The sequence below is a fragment of the Lissotriton vulgaris genome, chromosome 1_1 (assembly GCF_964263255.1).
Source record: "Lissotriton vulgaris chromosome 1_1, aLisVul1.2, whole genome shotgun sequence".
In the NCBI taxonomy this organism is placed as follows: domain Eukaryota; kingdom Metazoa; phylum Chordata; class Amphibia; order Caudata; family Salamandridae; genus Lissotriton; species Lissotriton vulgaris.
This window is the reverse complement of record NC_141685.1, coordinates 663,267,643-663,285,644: the sequence shown is the minus strand read 5'-3', so window position 1 is coordinate 663,285,644 and position 18,002 is coordinate 663,267,643. Positions and strand designations below refer to the sequence as shown.

General features: G+C 41.3%; 1 protein-coding gene across 1 annotated transcript; it reads left to right on the top strand.

Annotated features, from left to right (window-relative positions):
* Positions 1–386: 386 nt before the first annotated feature.
* On the top strand, positions 387–881 carry LOC147747621 (CGG triplet repeat-binding protein 1-like). The gene has a single exon (XM_086925773.1). The coding sequence runs from the start codon at positions 387–389 to the stop codon at positions 879–881; it is 495 nt and encodes a 164-aa protein (XP_086781899.1).
* The last annotated feature ends 17,121 nt before the right edge of the window (positions 882–18,002 follow it).

Here is an 18,002-nt window from a genome sequence, read left to right as displayed (position 1 = left end):
AAAGAGCCAGAATTGGGTCAGCTGCCGCAGCGCACTGGTAAGTTTGGGGTTGTGGGGACCTCAGGGGAATTTCTTATTTGTTTATTTTGGTTTGGGGCATTTGCTGTTTTCTCTGTCTGTTTGCTCAACACCGTTCAGGGACTGGCATTTACCATTGCAGTTATGGCCGATCACGTTTGTCACTTTACTTGTGCTCCAGGGTTGCATGCATTTCTTATCGTTGAGCACCGGCGCTTTCTGAACTTTCCTTTCAACAATTGCCTTTCCCCTCTTTGAGGTGCCTTTAGTAATACCAACTATCTTTGTAGGTGACTTAACTGACTGCGCCACAACCGGGAGATCTTCTGTTTTACAAGGGAGCCACAAGCCACCACAAGAAAAGCAGAATGGATAAGTTTGTGCAGCTTGCAAAGGGTGTGAAGCACAGATCACATCTGCCCACCCAGATAACCGCAGCAGACCGGGCCAGAGACTACAGCAATGTGATGCACGCTGATGGTGGGGTGCTGTTTTGCAGTGTGTGCAATGTGGCGGTGGACCACATCCGGAAACACACTGTGGATATGCATGTGCGGTCCCAAAAACATTTGAAGCGCTGTTCAGATGATCCTGACCTTCAATCTTCGCCGAAACGTGCACGGCAGATGACAGTGAACTCGCTATTCACCAAGAGTACAGCTGCCGGTGTCGCAAACCACGAAATGATAGCTGAGTGGGTTAACGTCTGCACCGCGTTGAACATTCCGCTCAGCAAAACCGACCACCCTGTGTTGCGCAAGTTCCTGCACGAGCGAGTACGGAATGGTGGAGCGATACCTGGGAGTCATCAGCTGCAAGAACGGTATCTCCAGAGAGATATACAAGTGCCAAGAACGAGCTGAAAGAGCTCTTGAAAGATCAGAAGATCAGCGTTATCTTTGACGAAACACCAGATGTCGAAGGGCGGTGTGTTTTGAATGTGCTAGTTGCAGCAGTCTCTCCGCAGGGTGCTCGTCAGATCCATACCTACCTGGTGGACACAGTCTTCCTATCCCAGTGCAACCATGGGACTGTAGCGCAAGCTGTTGTAAAGGTGCTCACAGAGTACAGCTAGACTTCCAGAACGTTGTTTCCTTCAACACTGACAACGCGGCATACATGCTCAAGGCATTCAACACAGTGTTGAGGAATCTGTACCCAAACTCCATCCACATCACCTGCTTGGCACACATAATGAATCTTGTTGGAGAGTCATTTAGGAAGCCTTTTGTGGAGCTAAATGCTTTCCTGCTGTACTTCTCCCGCATCTTTTACATGGCCGGCAGCAGAAAGAGAAGGTACTTGCACCATCTTGCAGAGAACCATGGGATGAAGGCACGGGTGGCACCTGATCCTTGCAGTACCCGCTGGAATTCCTGGTTTGCCGCTGTCCAGTACCACTGCAAGCACTTTGAGGCCTATGCTGGGTTTGTGGAGTCAGAGATGCAACTCAGCAAGTCTCCCCCAGACTCCCTTGAAAACCTACAGAAGATTTTTAACACCCACCAAAGGGAGTGCATAAAAGTCCAATTGGACATTGTGGCAGAAAAATGCCAAAGCATTTTAAACCTGATGGAGTTATTCCAGAGCCAGACACCAGTGACCATGAAGGTATACGATTATTTGGAGGACCTCCACATGAACCTAACCAACAATTCAGTCCTCACTGTGGAGTCACTAGAGCCATTTCTACAGTCCACTGCAGGGGCAAAATTAAGTCTGGCACAGAAAAAAAAAATAACAGCCCAGCTTAATGAAGCTTTTGAACATTCATTAGAAAAGGTGGCCAAATACATGGGGGAGGCCCAGCCAGGCATACAATTCTTAAAACAAGTGCGCATTTTTAACCCTGCGCGGCTCTGCATCCTGCCTAATGACAAGACTGCCTATTCAGCCATCCCTGGTTTCAGCGAAGTTCCCGATCAGGAGCTTCGGCTGTACTTTGAAAATGTTGGGCCAGAAGCAGTGCAGGCGTCTGTTTCTGGACTTATTGACACCGACCTCTTTTGGCGTGGGCTGGCTGACCGCATTCCAGCTCTTTCCCAACTTGCAGCTGTGTACAAAGACTGTGTAACAAGCTCTGCAGATGCTGAAAGGAGCAACAGCATATACAAAATTATTCTCTCTTCCAGACGACGGTCCCTTTCAGAACAATCGATCCGGGCATTATTGTTTTTACATTATAACCAGCAACACAATACTGGTCTAGACTTGGAGTGCTCTGAAGAACTGAACGTACATGGCCAAGATTAACATGCCTTTTACCTAAAACAAATGGGTTGAATTGTAAATAAACAAAATGTACATAGCTCCATGTTGTCAAATAACTCAAACAGTAAGATATCTGTGTTTGGTGTTGCAAAAAACCCAAAATAAAATGCCGCTAAATGCCGCTAAATTTCCATTTTTGTGCCGCTAAATTTTCATTTTTGTGCCGCTAAATTTGCCAATCCATGCCGCTATATCCTGGGGGGTCTGATTAATGCACTATTCTATGTACTGCAAGATTCATATTTTGCACACAATTCCATCATGCATTTGCTGTATTTCATGCAGGTCTCAAACTTTGCTTACCTTTCCTAGTATGAACTTATTAACTGAATAGGCTGAAGCCTATGGGAAGCTTTTGTAAAGTTACTACTTGTGTTCTAAGACCCTATCTCCTTCTTTGACGTTTGTAGCTTGCTTGAATAGACTTGCAACAAAAGAGTTACTTTCTCGAGCAAAAGTTTGAGAATGGAAAGACAAGGGATGAAAGCATGGAATTGTCTACTTACAAAATGCATCAAATAATCAAATGACTAAACTACAGTGGCTCTAAGGAAATGGTGAGTAATGAATTACTTATTTCTTCTGGATCTGTACACTTTTACCTACGACATAATCTCAACCTATCGTGATCAACCAATGGGACAGAGTGTTAGATAAATTTGGTGATGTCAAGGGGTGTAAACCTAAAATCAATGGAGTATAATTGTCTAAATTTTACACGAAGAGGCGTCTCCCCCTCTACCCATCTTGCAGTACAGAGACTGACAATTTGGACTTACAGAAACAAAATGAACTATGATGAAATACTGCAATTTGCTTGCAGCTGGTATGCTGGCGTAGTGGAACATTTTTGGCTGAAAGGGTTTGCGTCAGGGCAACTGTGGAATTGACGCTGCACTGTGGACAGAGGCAGACAAATATATCCATAAACTGGAAATTGTCATTTGGAACTTTCCTAATAGGGCTGGTATGAGACAAAACTGATTTCCCTACTAAGTCACTGTCCTTGGGATAAAAATCTCCCTCAGCTGAGGAATATAGTTCCTTCATATCTGGATCTCACAGAGCTTCCCTAATGCTTAATAAATTGGTCTATTTTAAATAAAGGTCATATGCTACTTATTTGTATCAAACTAGAAATTATTTGTTTGTGACTAAGCTCAATTTGATTTGGTGGTTTAATTAAAACTAGAGTAGGGATTACTTGGGAGTTTACACCGAATATTGAATGTGAACAAATATCTTATTCCAGGTGCTCATATGATAATTGTTCATCCTCTAAGTATTCCAGTCCCCTTCATTACAGAACAAGATCCATCTTAGGACTTAAGAGATTAATGGGCAGATGCATCAAGGCTTTTGCGACTCGCAAAGGCCGAAATTCGCAGTCTTTCGGCTTCTGCGACTCGCAAACGGCCTTTTAGCATTTTTTCATATGTATAAAAAAATCGCAATTTAAAGAATCGCAATAATTTGCGATTCCTTATTTTGCCATAGCATTTAAGGAATCGCAAATTTTGCGATTCCTTAAATGATATGTATGAATGTGGTAATTTGCGATTTCTTTTAAAAATGCCCTATTTGGCATTTGTGAGGGTGGCATGTGACATACATACATGCCCATAGGGCATGCATGTGTGCCACATGCACACACATGTAAATTTCAGGGGTGCAGCAGGGTGTCTTTGAGACACCTCTGCACCCTTGAAATAATTCTCAAATTGCGATTAGCAAATTGCGAATTTTCAATTTGAGAATTATTGCACTCTCATTCCTATGGGCCTCCTGGCCAATAGGAATGCATTGGAAATTATTCTTTATTTGCGAATTCGCAAAATGTGAATTCGCAAATAAAGAATAATAAGGAATCGCTAAAAAATAGCAATTTTGTACATACATTCGGTTTTGCGAATTCTAAATAGCGATTCGCAAAAAATCGCTATTTAGGATTCGCAAAACGGAATCTTGATACATCTGGCCCTTGGTATGGTAGCTTAGGTTAATTAGGGATAGGACAAAAATGAATAATATAACAGTTTTGCAACACATTACCTCTACAGCACATGGCTATTTCCAATAATAAAATACAGGATTCCTGAGAAGCAGATAATCTGCTGAATCCCTTAACTGACACATAAAACCGACAATGACACATTCACGAGAGAAATGGCAAATGCGCACCAACTGTGGTAACTATTGAGAAATCATGAGAAATAAATTATGAAAAGACTTAGTTACTGCATCGTAAAAGCATGCAGATAAAATGTAGGATAGACTGGGAACATATACATTAAGTAATATAGGTTTATAGTTTAACCTGTTTCAGTTGCTAATTCAATGTGTATCAATCGAAAGATAAATGCGAGATACTAAGGAGTTAAAAGATTTTTAACCAATCTAATTAAAATAATGATGTGTGTGAAAAATGTAATAAAATTCATGTTTTGAGATTTGTGTGTGATACTGAAAGGTCGAATTCTGAAAATCCATATTTGGCATATGTGAAATTGTGCATCTAGAGAGAAAAGAGAGAAGGGTGCTGCCTGCTCATACTAAATCCAAACACTCTGAAACTTTTAGGGAATAATCTTCATACATGTACTAATATGTTTTACTAGAAACAATATTAATAATTTATGTTTTGAATTAATTTTACATATTGGTACTTTGACAAATGCAGTAATATATGTCATAGTTACATGCGCTACATACCATGAAACTAAAATGCTTTGTGATTGCAAATCAGTTACATATAAATTCTTACAAGATTGGAAAATAAATGTATATTTTCATTATTTTATATTCTGTATTTCATTGACCAAATTCAATTTAGGCCTGCCTTTTCCTTAGTTTGCTTAATTCTGTTCTCATGGAATGGCTTCGTAAACTTGCAATGAGACGAGAAACTGTGTCTCATTGAGAGAATTCCCATTCACATACTAGGACTGTTCGCAACTATTTTGAAACTTTGTGAGCATCTGTTGTGAGAAACTGTTCTTTTGAACTCACTCATGTGCTTTTGCAAAAGGACCATTGAACACTGGATGGGTCAACAGCTTATGTAATGATTACCACCTTTTTGCAATAATATGTGTCTTTTTAATGCTACAAGACAATCACCATATAGGAACTGATCAATGGACTGAGTGGTCTGACCAGATGAGGTGATCCAGGAAGTGTCACCCCAGACCTTGAGAATTATATTATACATTGATGAGACAGAAGAACATTCCACATAAACTACACAGCTGCTGCTCTTTCTCACAGACTGAGAGGCACCATTCGCTTCTTCTTTGCGAACTCTATTGGCTTCCTTTGGCGGGCGCATACCCTGTTTGTGCCATTCTCTGACTCTTTCCCACATGAGAGAGTACCTTTGAGCTGACATGATTCATGTCTTTTCCTAAACATTTCCAGAGCTTTGGTAATTAATGACAATAAAGAGAATCATTTTATTTTTCTGGGCTCTTAAATCTCAAATACTTGATATTGGTGTATTTACTCTTCTTAATTCACTGATAAAAATCTAACCTTAACTAAATACTGTTTCTGTCTCTCCATGCTTTGTCTCCAATGACTGATTGTGCATTCCAACTGAGTATTAATGAGGGTTGGGAATTCGAAAAGAGAGTTCTCTGGACTGCAGATACTAATGTTATTATTCTACATAACTTTAACTGAATTATCGGTTTGCATGATTCTAATATGACTGGATTTCATCAGGAGATATGGCCTAGTTGTGATAATAGTATATTTATATGGCTTAATTTGAGGGTTATATATATGAATTCAATTACAAGTTTGTAGGTCAGTTACCAAATTTGTGGTCCTCAATAAATGATTGGATCCCCTACGTCTGACTCCTTTCAGCATGATTTAAGATCCATTGGAGGACCATGTAGATGACCCTAAATTGCCATATTAGGAGATAAATGAATAAGAATAGTAAATGAACCCAATGGTGCTACAACATTCCATAACTCTGTGACGGAACCTGGTATAATATAATAGCCCCTTCAAGTACCATCTACAGCTTATAGTTCAGAGATATGGAACAGCCCGACCAGCACACATGAGACAGGTCACACCCATTACCCAGCACATCAGCAATAAATCACCAATTGTCATCTGAGCAGTTATGGAATGACTGAAGAAATCTCCTACATGCCAATAGCCAAAGGTTAACTCTATTATAGTCCAGCACTGCAACTTCCAACTAGCTACATACTATGACCGCTTCTTGAAATTTCACAATGATAATCATTGTATGATACAACAACGTCATCTCTCACTTCAACCTATGCCTGTTCAGGACCATAACATTTAAAATAAAATCTCAAAATGAACAACCTAGTGTGGTAACCAGCGTATTGTATTACAATCATTTGAAATATTACAAATCAAACAGCAAATCTGTCAAAGCTGCCAGCTTACTGAAAAACATAAACTGCATGCCTCTCTCTCTCACAGTTCTTCATTGTTCACACTGACAAGTGCTGTGTCCCATAACATGAAAACACACCACAATGGTCAAGTCAAGTCAAGTCAAGTCAAAAGATCTTTATTCGGAATAAAAACATTCATAAAAGTACATGCAATTGCAGTTTCAAAAACAGTACGGTACAATAATGTGACAGCTGGCATAAGACATAAACCAATCAATCAATTTCACAGTAACAACAGAATGTCCCTCCTTGCTAAAAACAACATTATATACAATTAAAAGTATTTTTTAAAAACAGAATAAAAAATGGATGAAAAGTAGCAGCAACGTTAATGGGTCCACTTCAATAATGTACAAAAAATGCAGAATGTGCAAAAGAGAATTATAAAGTGCATAAAAAGTGCAATGTGCGGATGTTATGCATCAATATGTAAAGTGGCTCGTGATCGAACAGCAGCTTTGAGAAAACAGCTCACTCTGAATATTACTTCATCTGAGCCCAGAAGTAAATAGGACCTCAGTGCTATTCTAAAATTAGTCAACTTACATTTTCTGCAATAGGGCATTAAATAATGAGCGGAAAACAATTTATAGAAATCACAGAAAAACAAAAAGTGCATAAGACTCTGTTTCATATTTGGGTTACAAGGACAACACAAAATTTCCAGATGTTTGTTGTAACCCAGAGGGAAGTTTAGTAAATTTACTATACTCCCATCTCGAAAGCGAAACAGTAGGCTCCTATTCCATCTGCCAAGGTGTAAACGTAAGTACCTGTGTGGAGGACCTGGGTGTTTAATTTGGGGTTCAGAATAGCCCATGTATTTTGTAACGGTACACTTTGACAGGTTCTTCCTTTCCCGCTCCTCTCTATACAGGTGATATAGTGCCCTATGAATAATAGTCTTATGTGAGCGATTTATTAAACTGGGTGAAGTAAACAAATAACCATGTCCTACGCTTTCAAGGCATTCTTTTACAGCTTTTAACCATGGTATACAGTGTGCCCTATTACATTTTAGACAGTCCAAGATTATATCGCGGGTCAAAGTGGCAGCCGGGTTAATCCATATCTTTAGCCAGAAGAGTGCTAGTCTAGATCTTACAAAGTCTTCTATATATGGGATGTTTAATTCGCTATGGCATATATAGTGTGGGGAACAAATAACTGCACCCAGCACCTTCTGACAGAACCTATTTTCTTCGGTCTGGATATGGATACAGTTTGTATAACCCCAAACCTCAGCGCCATAGGTACCAGTTGGGATGCATTGGGTTTGGTAAATCTTTACTAGTGGTGTAATCACATCAGCATGGTTGGGTTGTCTTAGAGAAGTGACACAGTTTATCGCTTTACCCAACTTATTCCTAGCGTAAGAAACGTGTGGTTGCCACGAACCAGTATTAGAAAATAGCAACCCCAGATAGGGAAAAGTACAAGTACTTTTCAGGACATTTGACCCTGATTTATTCTCAACAATTTTATATTTTTTGGGACCACAGCTCATAATGAGAGATTTTTTAAAATTAGTGGTCAAGCCTAGGTCTGCCATAAAACGGACAAAGCCTGAGATTAAAGTGCGAAGTGCCTTTGGTGTGCGGCCCATTAGGACCGCATCGTCAGCGTAAAGGAGGGTGGGTATGGGGACTCCATTCACATGGGGTACAACTTTTGATAAAGTACTCAGCAAGCAGCTCAAATCGTTAATATAAAGAATAAAAAGCAGGGGGGCCAGCACACACCCCTGTCTGACCCCCCTGCCAATGCTGATGTCGTCGGAAACTTCGCCAGATTGGTTAATGCGCACACGTGCTCTTAGATCACTTTGTAAAAAAGCTAAAAAGTGGACCAAATAATCATCCAAACCATAATTAAGAAGGGTGGACCATAAACGAGAACGGTTAACAAAATCAAATGCAGAACTTAAGTCCATGAAACCAAAATATAGGGGGGATTTTTTAGCGATGTTATATTTTGCCATAATCAAACTCAAGTTCAAACATTGTTCCACCGTGCCAACATTACTGCGAAAACCAAGCTGGCTGGGATGTAAAATCTTGCTCTCATCTGCCCAGGTTCTAATCCTTTTAAAGATGACCCTCCCCAGGACTTTCAAGGTGTTATCGATTAACGATATAGGGCGGTAGCACCCGGGATCCAGCCTGTCGCCTTTTTTAAAAATGGGCACGATAGTACTACATGACCATGTTTCGGGGATGTGTTCATTCGTTAGGTTATTGAAGATGTTGCATAGCAGTGGGGCCCAAAAGTTAAGTTCGCACTTTAATTGATCAATTGAGAGCCCATCGGGACCAGGCGCTTTGTTTCCTGCGCTTTCAGCTATAGCATCCTCGACCTCGGACACAGAGATGTTAAGGGGGCTTAGGGGGAGGGAGGTTACAACGGGGTTGTCAGGTGTAGCATAAATTTTAGCAAAGTGTTCAACCCACGCAGATCCGGTGATATTACAATTGATTGCTGTTAAGTTCGATCCTATGGATCTTAGGTTCTTTACCTCCCTCCAAAACCCAGTAGTATCTTTCAATTTGGCCGTACGTACCAGGGAATCCCAGTGGGTCTTAACCAATTCTTTAGTTCTAATACGTAGGGTAGATTTATACTCTGCTCTGAGTAGCCTTATTTGAGGAATGTCCCTGGGTTCAGATTTTAGTGCAGCCCTTAGCTTCCTGTTTGCCCTAGAGCAAGATGTATCGAACCATCTAGGTGTTTCCTCGGATTTCCTCGAGGCAGGTCTGGAAATCTCACTTTTTATTGCAGAGCAGAGTTCGCTAAATGGTTTAATTACATTACCCCCGCGGTCATCAATGGTGGTAAGGCAATTGTCAATCAAGGCTGGATGTTTTCTAATAACCTTTGCCAGGACTCCCCTGTTATCCACGCCCCTCCAAATTACCCTCAGTTTATCCGTTGAAACTTCCAAGTTTCTTGCACCTATTTCATTTTGTGAACACTTACCCCCCGGAAGTAGTAGGTGAATTACAATAGGGTAATGGTCACTATGTACTTTGCACACTACCTCAGCCTTAGTTAGAACATTAGCAATGGAAGGTGAAACAAATACATAATCAATCGTAGTACCGCTCCCATGACCAATAAAAGTGGGAAACGGGGCAGCACTCATTTCGGTGCCAGCATACTCCATGCAATTTACAAGATCTCTGGTTGCAAGGAGATTCGACAGTTCTATACCTCTTCTGCAGGGGGGATTCTAAGGTGTATATGTGCATTGAAATCCCCTCCTAGACAGAGCCCATCAAATTTCCCGTATTTCTGTCCATCCATAATTTCATCAATAAAATCAAACAAAAGGATAAAATTACGATTAGGTTGGGACAAAAAGTCGTTATTGTAGAAGTTAATCAAACATAACCTTGTCCTCTTAGTGTATGTCAATGCCATAAAACTTGGGCAGTTAGTTTGAAGTGTATCGACTTTGGCTTCTGCAGATATTTTGACCCAAATAGAGAGGCCCCCGCTAGGACGGCCTAAAGGGGGGGCCAAAACAGTCCTGTTATGACAGCTGTACCCCTCAAATAGCAGGTCATCCGTGCACCAGGTTTCTTGGAACATTAACACATCATGACAGTTAACCCAGTTCTTCCAAGATTTAATTTCCATCTTTGCCTTCAGGCCGGCAATGTTCCAACTAAGGATTAACACATTTTTATCGGGCCTCAAGCAAGGGTCCTGGTCAGTTCCTAGGGTGAGTGCTGTTGTAGTATTCACCTGTTGTTCACAAGGTGTTCCAAACAGAGAGGTTTCGGGAAATGACGAGGGTACCTCGGATGATGTTTCTGCTGTGTGGTCAAGGCCCGGGCACACAGAAACAGGTTCTTCAGCAGTGGATGACAGTCAATCCAGAGTGCCCAGGTTACGAAGTATTGAGAACCTGTTTTGCAGTGGGAATACAGGTGGTGGCTGCATCATTCTGTGTGGGGGTCGATAAAAGTAACTTAGCGGTAATGGGGTCACCACAGTAGATGGGCCATGTTGGACAAAGTTATAGAAATTTCACAGTGCCAGGGTTCCTGAAATTGACTATAATACAGTCCCCGTTAATGTTTTTAAAAAGAGGACCAACCCAGGTTACTCGACGTGTAGATATAATTTCTTTGGAAATGTCGTAGCCGACCCCCTTATGCTTGGTTAGCCAGTCAATACATTTATTGTGCAATTGAACCCACGATTCTCCTTGCCCTTCCCTAAGGGGTGGAATGCCTGCCAGAACCAAGACATAAGGACACGCCTCAGGTGGAAGATGTAAGGCAGGGCCTTGATGTTTGAAAGGCCTAGTGTCCTCATGTGGGGTCTTATTCTGGCGCTGGCTGGAGTTTGAAGAAGTATTCTGCTTTGTCGTACCTATAGCAGAATTACATTTATGATTATTCTTAGGGGCACTGATGACAGTGGAGGGCACGGAAGACAAAGAGGTCGATGATGTGCTTGAGGAAACAGGGGGATTGCTTTCCCTTCTACTTGCGTTCGCTGCAGATCTTATAGTCGTGGGCGGACTAATGGCAGCCTGTGGTTCCTTAACCCCATTTGTTGTGGGCAAATTGCAGTTTTTTGTATAATCGCCACTAGTGAGGGCACGGGTGGTAGATTCCAGGTCTTTTAACAGACGTTCACCTCTTAACTTATCCAGGCACACCGTGCCTTTTCTCTTGGCATCATCATTTTTTAATACATTTTCCAGTCTGTCCAGTCTCTTAAAAATATTATTAAATTGTCTGATCATTTGACCCTCGAGTTGTTTAAAAATTGTATACGCAATGGTCTCAATAAGATTCCCCTTTGATTTAGAATGGGGACTATTTTCCTTGGGGAATTCTGTCTGAGTGGAAATAGTCGTTGAATTTAAACCATCATTTATAACAACGACATCATCCAGATGAGGTTGGTCCGGCAGGGATACTGTATGTTGTTTTTGTTTCTTCCCCCTGGTCCACATACTTTGTGGTGTTGGTTGATTAGTGCTCCTAGGGGGCTGCTTCCTTTTGTTGTGTGTTGATTTTACTGGGCCCCTTTTTCGCTTTGCTCCTGTATTCTCGGTGGTCTCAGTGAACTCAGTGGTTGGTAATAATGAGGCAGGGTCCGGAGCTGCGACTGGGACTGTGTGAATGGTAGTGTTTCCGTCTTCAAGGACAATGGGCAAACTAACAGCAGATTGTGGTTTTACCACAATAACTTCGGGAAATATATGTAAATGTAAATGTATAGACATTTATATAGGGCACTACTGACCCGTAGGGTCCCAAGGTGCTTCGACCGCTGCGAAACCCTTCCTGGCTTCCCTGAGATGGTCCCTTAATGGGTATCTCCAGGGTGAGACCAGGCATCCCCGGTGGTCTGGTGGGGCCGTTAGTGAAGATGAGGCAAGCTAATGCCCAGAGTTGCCGAGTGTGATCGCTGATTAGAGTGGGCACCGAGACGAGAGAATTATCGAGTCCGCTGACCCTGGTCCAGAAACCTGCCGCGCCGGGAATCGAACCCTGGTCCCGTGCCGTCCTCTGCTCTTGGGTCTGCCGCCTCTAACCAGTGAGCCACACTACTTATGCGTGTTACCATTTAAACTACCTGTTGTATTTAGTTGGTTAGTGGTAAGTGAACCCATGGAAAGCCTCCTCTCAGTTTTGGCAATCTCATTGAATGCAGTGTCTATTAGTGTTTCAAAAGACGTTATGAGAGATGCAGAGGTTTCAGCGTCCTGGGTGACTAGATCTGTGATGTTGCTTGTAGCGTTACGTTTGCCCATTTTATCAGCCGAAAGAAATGCTCACCTTTAAAGGGGAACGTTAGATGGGTGGCCCGCCCGACCACTGATGACCTCAGAGGGCCTCAGAGGGCCCGCCCTTTGCCCGGGCTTCGCCTGGCGCCGTCCGCGCGCGTCCGCGACGTGGAGGAGATGCCCTGGTTAAGTAGCGCCTCCGGGCGCGCAGCGGCAGGAAGTGGCCGGCCGGAAGTGGTCGCTCTGCCCTCTGGGAGCTGTAGTCTCCAGCCGCCGCGATGGAGTAGGGCGGCGAGACCACAGCGTCAGGGCCCCAGGAGCGGAGTGGCATCCAGCGGTGAGTAGGTCTCCCTTCGGCTGGTGTGCTGCCAGGAATGTTCCCCGCTCCACCGAGGAGATGCCCTGGTTAAGTAGCGCCTCCGGGCGCGCAGCGGCAGGAAGTGGCCGGCCGGAATTGGTCGCTCTGCCATCTGGGAGCTGTAGTCTCCAGGCGCCGCGATGGAGTAGGGCGGCGAGACCACAGCGTCAGGGCCCCATGAGCGGATTGGCGTCCAGCGGTGAGTAGGTCTCCCTTCGGCTGGTGTGCTGCCAGGAATGTTCCTCACAATGGTCATCAAATGGGATGTGGAAATACTTCACATGTAGGATGCACAGCAAAGAAAACTCAGTGCCACCCAGACACCTTATACAGTGTAGCATGCTGTCCATTCGGGAAGCACTTCAGCTTCTTAAATACAGGTAGGAGGTGCTATATGAATGTTACAAAACAGATGAATGTGATACAACGATTTAACTCAGAATTTCTCAGAATTTCTCAGAATAAGGGCACAGACTGCGGATAACAGAGATCTGAAACAGTGAACAGTGGTTGTGGCTCTCTGTTTTGGAAGTGTGCTGTCCTTAACTTATATACTTACTCAGAGAAAATGTCATTTAATGTATGTGCATTATGCAGTACAATGGCATAGAAACAGGCACACAGATGTGTGAAACCTCCATGACCACACCAATTTATGATACAGGCCATGGGTCCCCATGGGCCCCTGAATGTGAGTATGTTCTTCATGCCATATTGTATTCAATATTCCATTTAAAAATGATTTGAATGATAATAAGGTGCAGGGGTATGCAATGTATTTTGAAAGACAACTTGTCCTTTCTGTAACCTAGGAGCCACACATCTTGATTTCCTCAAACCACATAGTGATTTAGATATTACATCAACCTAGATAACAATATGCTTTATAAATGATTACATATAGTCAACTATGCTATAAGGGAGCAACTGCTGATAGTTTTCTGGACCTTTCAACATCTAGTTCACCAGCCTCCCGGTAAATTGATTGATATTAATCTACATGTACACTAATCAGACCCAGGACAAGCAGCTACATTTATATAAATTGTACCCATTCTGCACTTTCAGAAATGTAATAACATCTTCGGACACAAACATGGATGGGTGGGTTCATGCACTCAGCTTTTTGTTCTCCAAATATTGCATATCACCAAGCCTGACTTGACACCAACTCAGTTTTTTGGATCATCATACAATTGGGTTTGCTTTGAACCTGTCACCACCTCAAGGACTAATTTAACTATGCTGAACCAATCTGGAGTTGTTTGTTTTCCTGCTCAAAGGGACTCTACGCTGGCATTTCAAACTAAACTGACAACATATTGCTGGTTCCTGCTTGAAAATGGCTGGTAGATAAACAAGCATTGGCATAGCCAAAAGGTCTCTTCTATGGGACCTTATAAGTGTTTAGCTATGCAACAGTTAATGTTGTTGCACCAAGGATATTGTGCTGCATAAATAAATACATATAAGGTCCTAAAGGTGAGACCTATTGACTATGTCAATCGCAAACTGAAAGTTGACAGACCAGATTGGCTGATGTTAACTGAAACAAAAACCAGTTACTAACAGGGCCTGTTCAGTAAGCGGAGAAAGGGTTGGGTGTCAGGCTGACTGTGGAGAGAGTACAAGCCTCAAGATGTTACACTAACCAAATGAGGGCTCCTCCAACGCGTAGATCAAAGAAGAACAGGACACAGATGGACAGTAAACGACAAGAACGCAAGGGGATACTTACTGTTGTGCTGTAACTTACACAGTAGAAGAAAAGGTTTTTGCCAGCAACAGAATTACATCTTTTACAGGTTGTTTGGCTACTGATTGTTGCAATGTGGTGGGTTGTCAGCAGCCTAGAGACTTAATGATCCGGATGCGGACACAACAAAGGGATTCAAACCCAGGAATGCAGAAGATTACAATGTATTTTAACTTCCAGGTGCTCATATGATAATTGTTCATCCTCTAAGTATTCCAGTCCCCTTCATTACAGAACAAGATCCATCTTAGGACTTAAGAGATTAATGGGCAGATGTATCAAGGCTTTTGCGACTCGCAAAGGCCGAAATTCGCAGTCTTTCGGCTTCTGCGACTCGCAAACGGCCTTTTAGCATTTTTTCATATGTATAAAAAAATCGCAATTTAAAGAATCGCAATAATTTGCGATTCCTTATTTTGCCATAGCATTTAAGGAATCGCAAATTTTGCGATTCCTTAAATGATATGTATGAATGTGGTAATTTGCGATTTCTTTTAAAAATGCCCTATTTGGCATTTGTGAGGGTGGCATGTGACATACATACATGCCCATAGGGCATGCATGTGTGCCACATGCACACACATGTAAATTTCAGGGGTGCAGCAGGGTGTCTTTGAGACACCCCTGCACCCTTGAAATAATTCTCAAATTGCGATTAGCAAATTGCGAATTTTCAATTTGAGAATTATTGCACTCTCATTCCTATGGGCCTCCTGGCCAATAGGAATGCATTGGAAATTATTCTTTATTTGCGAATTCGCAAAATGTGAATTCGCAAATAAAGAATAATAAGGAATCGCTAAAAAATAGCAATTTTGTACATACATTCGGTTTTGCGAATTCTAAATAGCGATTCGCAAAAAATCGCTATTTAGGATTCGCAAAACGGAATCTTGATACATCTGGCCCTTGGTATGGTAGCTTAGGTTAATTAGGGATAGGACAAAAATGAATAATATAACAGTTTTGCAACACATTACCTCTACAGCACATGGCTATTTCCAATAATAAAATACAGGATTCCTGAGAAGCAGATAATCTGCTGAATCCCTTAACTGACACATAAAACCGACAATGACACATTCACGAGAGAAATGGCAAATGCGCACCAACTGTGGTAACTATTGAGAAATCATGAGAAATAAATTATGAAAAGACTTAGTTACTGCATCGTAAAAGCATGCAGATAAAATGTAGGATAGACTGGGAACATATACATTAAGTAATATAGGTTTATAGTTTAACCTGTTTCAGTTGCTAATTCAATGTGTATCAATCGAAAGATAAATGCGAGATACTAAGGAGTTAAAAGATTTTTAACCAATCTAATTAAAATAATGATGTGTGTGAAAAATGTAATAAAATTCATGTTTTGAGATTTGTGTGTGATACTGAAAGGTCGAATTCTGAAAATCCATATTTGGCATATGTGAAATTGTGCATCTAGAGAGAAAAGAGAGAAGGGTGCTGCCTGCTCATACTAAATCCAAACACTCTGAAACTTTTAGGGAATAATCTTCATACATGTACTAATATGTTTTACTAGAAACAATATTAATAATTTATGTTTTGAATTAATTTTACATATTGGTACTTTGACAAATGCAGTAATATATGTCATAGTTACATGCGCTACATACCATGAAACTAAAATGCTTTGTGATTGCAAATCAGTTACATATAAACTCTTACAAGATTGGAAAATAAATGTATATTTTCATTATTTTATATTCTGTATTTCATTGACCAAATTCAATTTAGGCCTGCCTTTTCCTTAGTTTGCTTAATTCTGTTCTCATGGAATGGCTTCGTAAACTTGCAATGAGACGAGAAACTGTGTCTCATTGAGAGAATTCCCATTCACATACTAGGACTGTTCGCAACTATTTTGAAACTTTGTGAGCATCTGTTGTGAGAAACTGTTCTTTTGAACTCACTCATGTGCTTTTGCAAAAGGACCATTGAACACTGGATGGGTCAACAGCTTATGTAATGATTACCACCTTTTTGCAATAATATGTGTCTTTTTAATGCTACAAGACAATCACCATATAGGAACTGATCAATGGACTGAGTGGTCTGACCAGATGAGGTGATCCAGGAAGTGTCACCCCAGACCTTGAGAATTATATTATACATTGATGAGACAGAAGAACATTCCACATAAACTACACAGCTGCTGCTCTTTCTCACAGACTGAGAGGCACCATTCGCTTCTTCTTTGCGAACTCTATTGGCTTCCTTTGGCGGGCGCATACCCTGTTTGTGCCATTTTCTGACTCTTTCCCACATGAGAGAGTACCTTTGAGCTGACATGATTCATGTCTTTTCCTAAACATTTCCAGAGCTTTGGTAATTAATGACAATAAAGAGAATCATTTTATTTTTCTGGGCTCTTAAATCTCAAATACTTGATATTGGTGTATTTACTCTTCTTAATTCACTGATAAAAATCTAACCTTAACTAAATACTGTTTCTGTCTCTCCATGCTTTGTCTCCAATGACTGATTGTGCATTCCAATTGAGTATTAATGAGGGTTGGGAATTCGAAAAGAGAGTTCTCTGGACTGCAGATACTAATGTTATTATTCTACATAACTTTAACTGAATTATCGGTTTGCATGATTCTAATATGACTGGATTTCATCAGGAGATATGGCCTAGTTGTGATAATAGTATATTTATATGGCTTAATTTGAGGGTTATATATATGAATTCAATTACAAGTTTGTAGGTCAGTTACCAAATTTGTGGTCCTCAATAAATGATTGGATCCCCTACGTCTGACTCCTTTCAGCATGATTTAAGATCCATTGGAGGACCATGTAGATGACCCTGAATTGCCATATTAGGAGATAAATGAATAAGAATAGTAAATGAACCCAATGGTGCTACAACATTCCATAACTCTGTGACGGAACCTGGTATAATATAATAGCCCCTTCAAGTACCATCTACAGCTTATAGTTCAGAGATATGGAACAGCCCGACCAGCACACATGAGACAGGTCACACCCATTACCCAGCACAACAGCAATAAATCACCAATTGTCATCTGAGCAGTTATGGAATGACTGAAGAAATCTCCTACATGCCAATAGCCAAAGGTTAACTCTATTATAGTCCAGCACTGCAACTTCCAACTATCTACATACTATGACCGCTTCTTGAAATGTCACAATGATAATCATTGTATGATACAACAACGTCATCTCTCACTTCAACCTATGCCTGTTCAGGACCATAACATTTAAAATAAAATCTCAAAATGAACAACCTAGTGTGGTAACCAGCGTATTGTATAACAATCATTTGAAATATTACAAATCAAACAGCAAATCTGTTAAAGCTGCCAGCTCACTGAAAAACATAAACTGCATGCCTCTCTCTCTCACAGTTCTTCA

Coding starts and splice junctions, on each gene's coding strand:
- LOC147747621 (XM_086925773.1), top strand. CDS start 387: ATGGATAAGTTTGTGCAGCTTGCAAAGGGTGTGAAGCACAGATCACAT.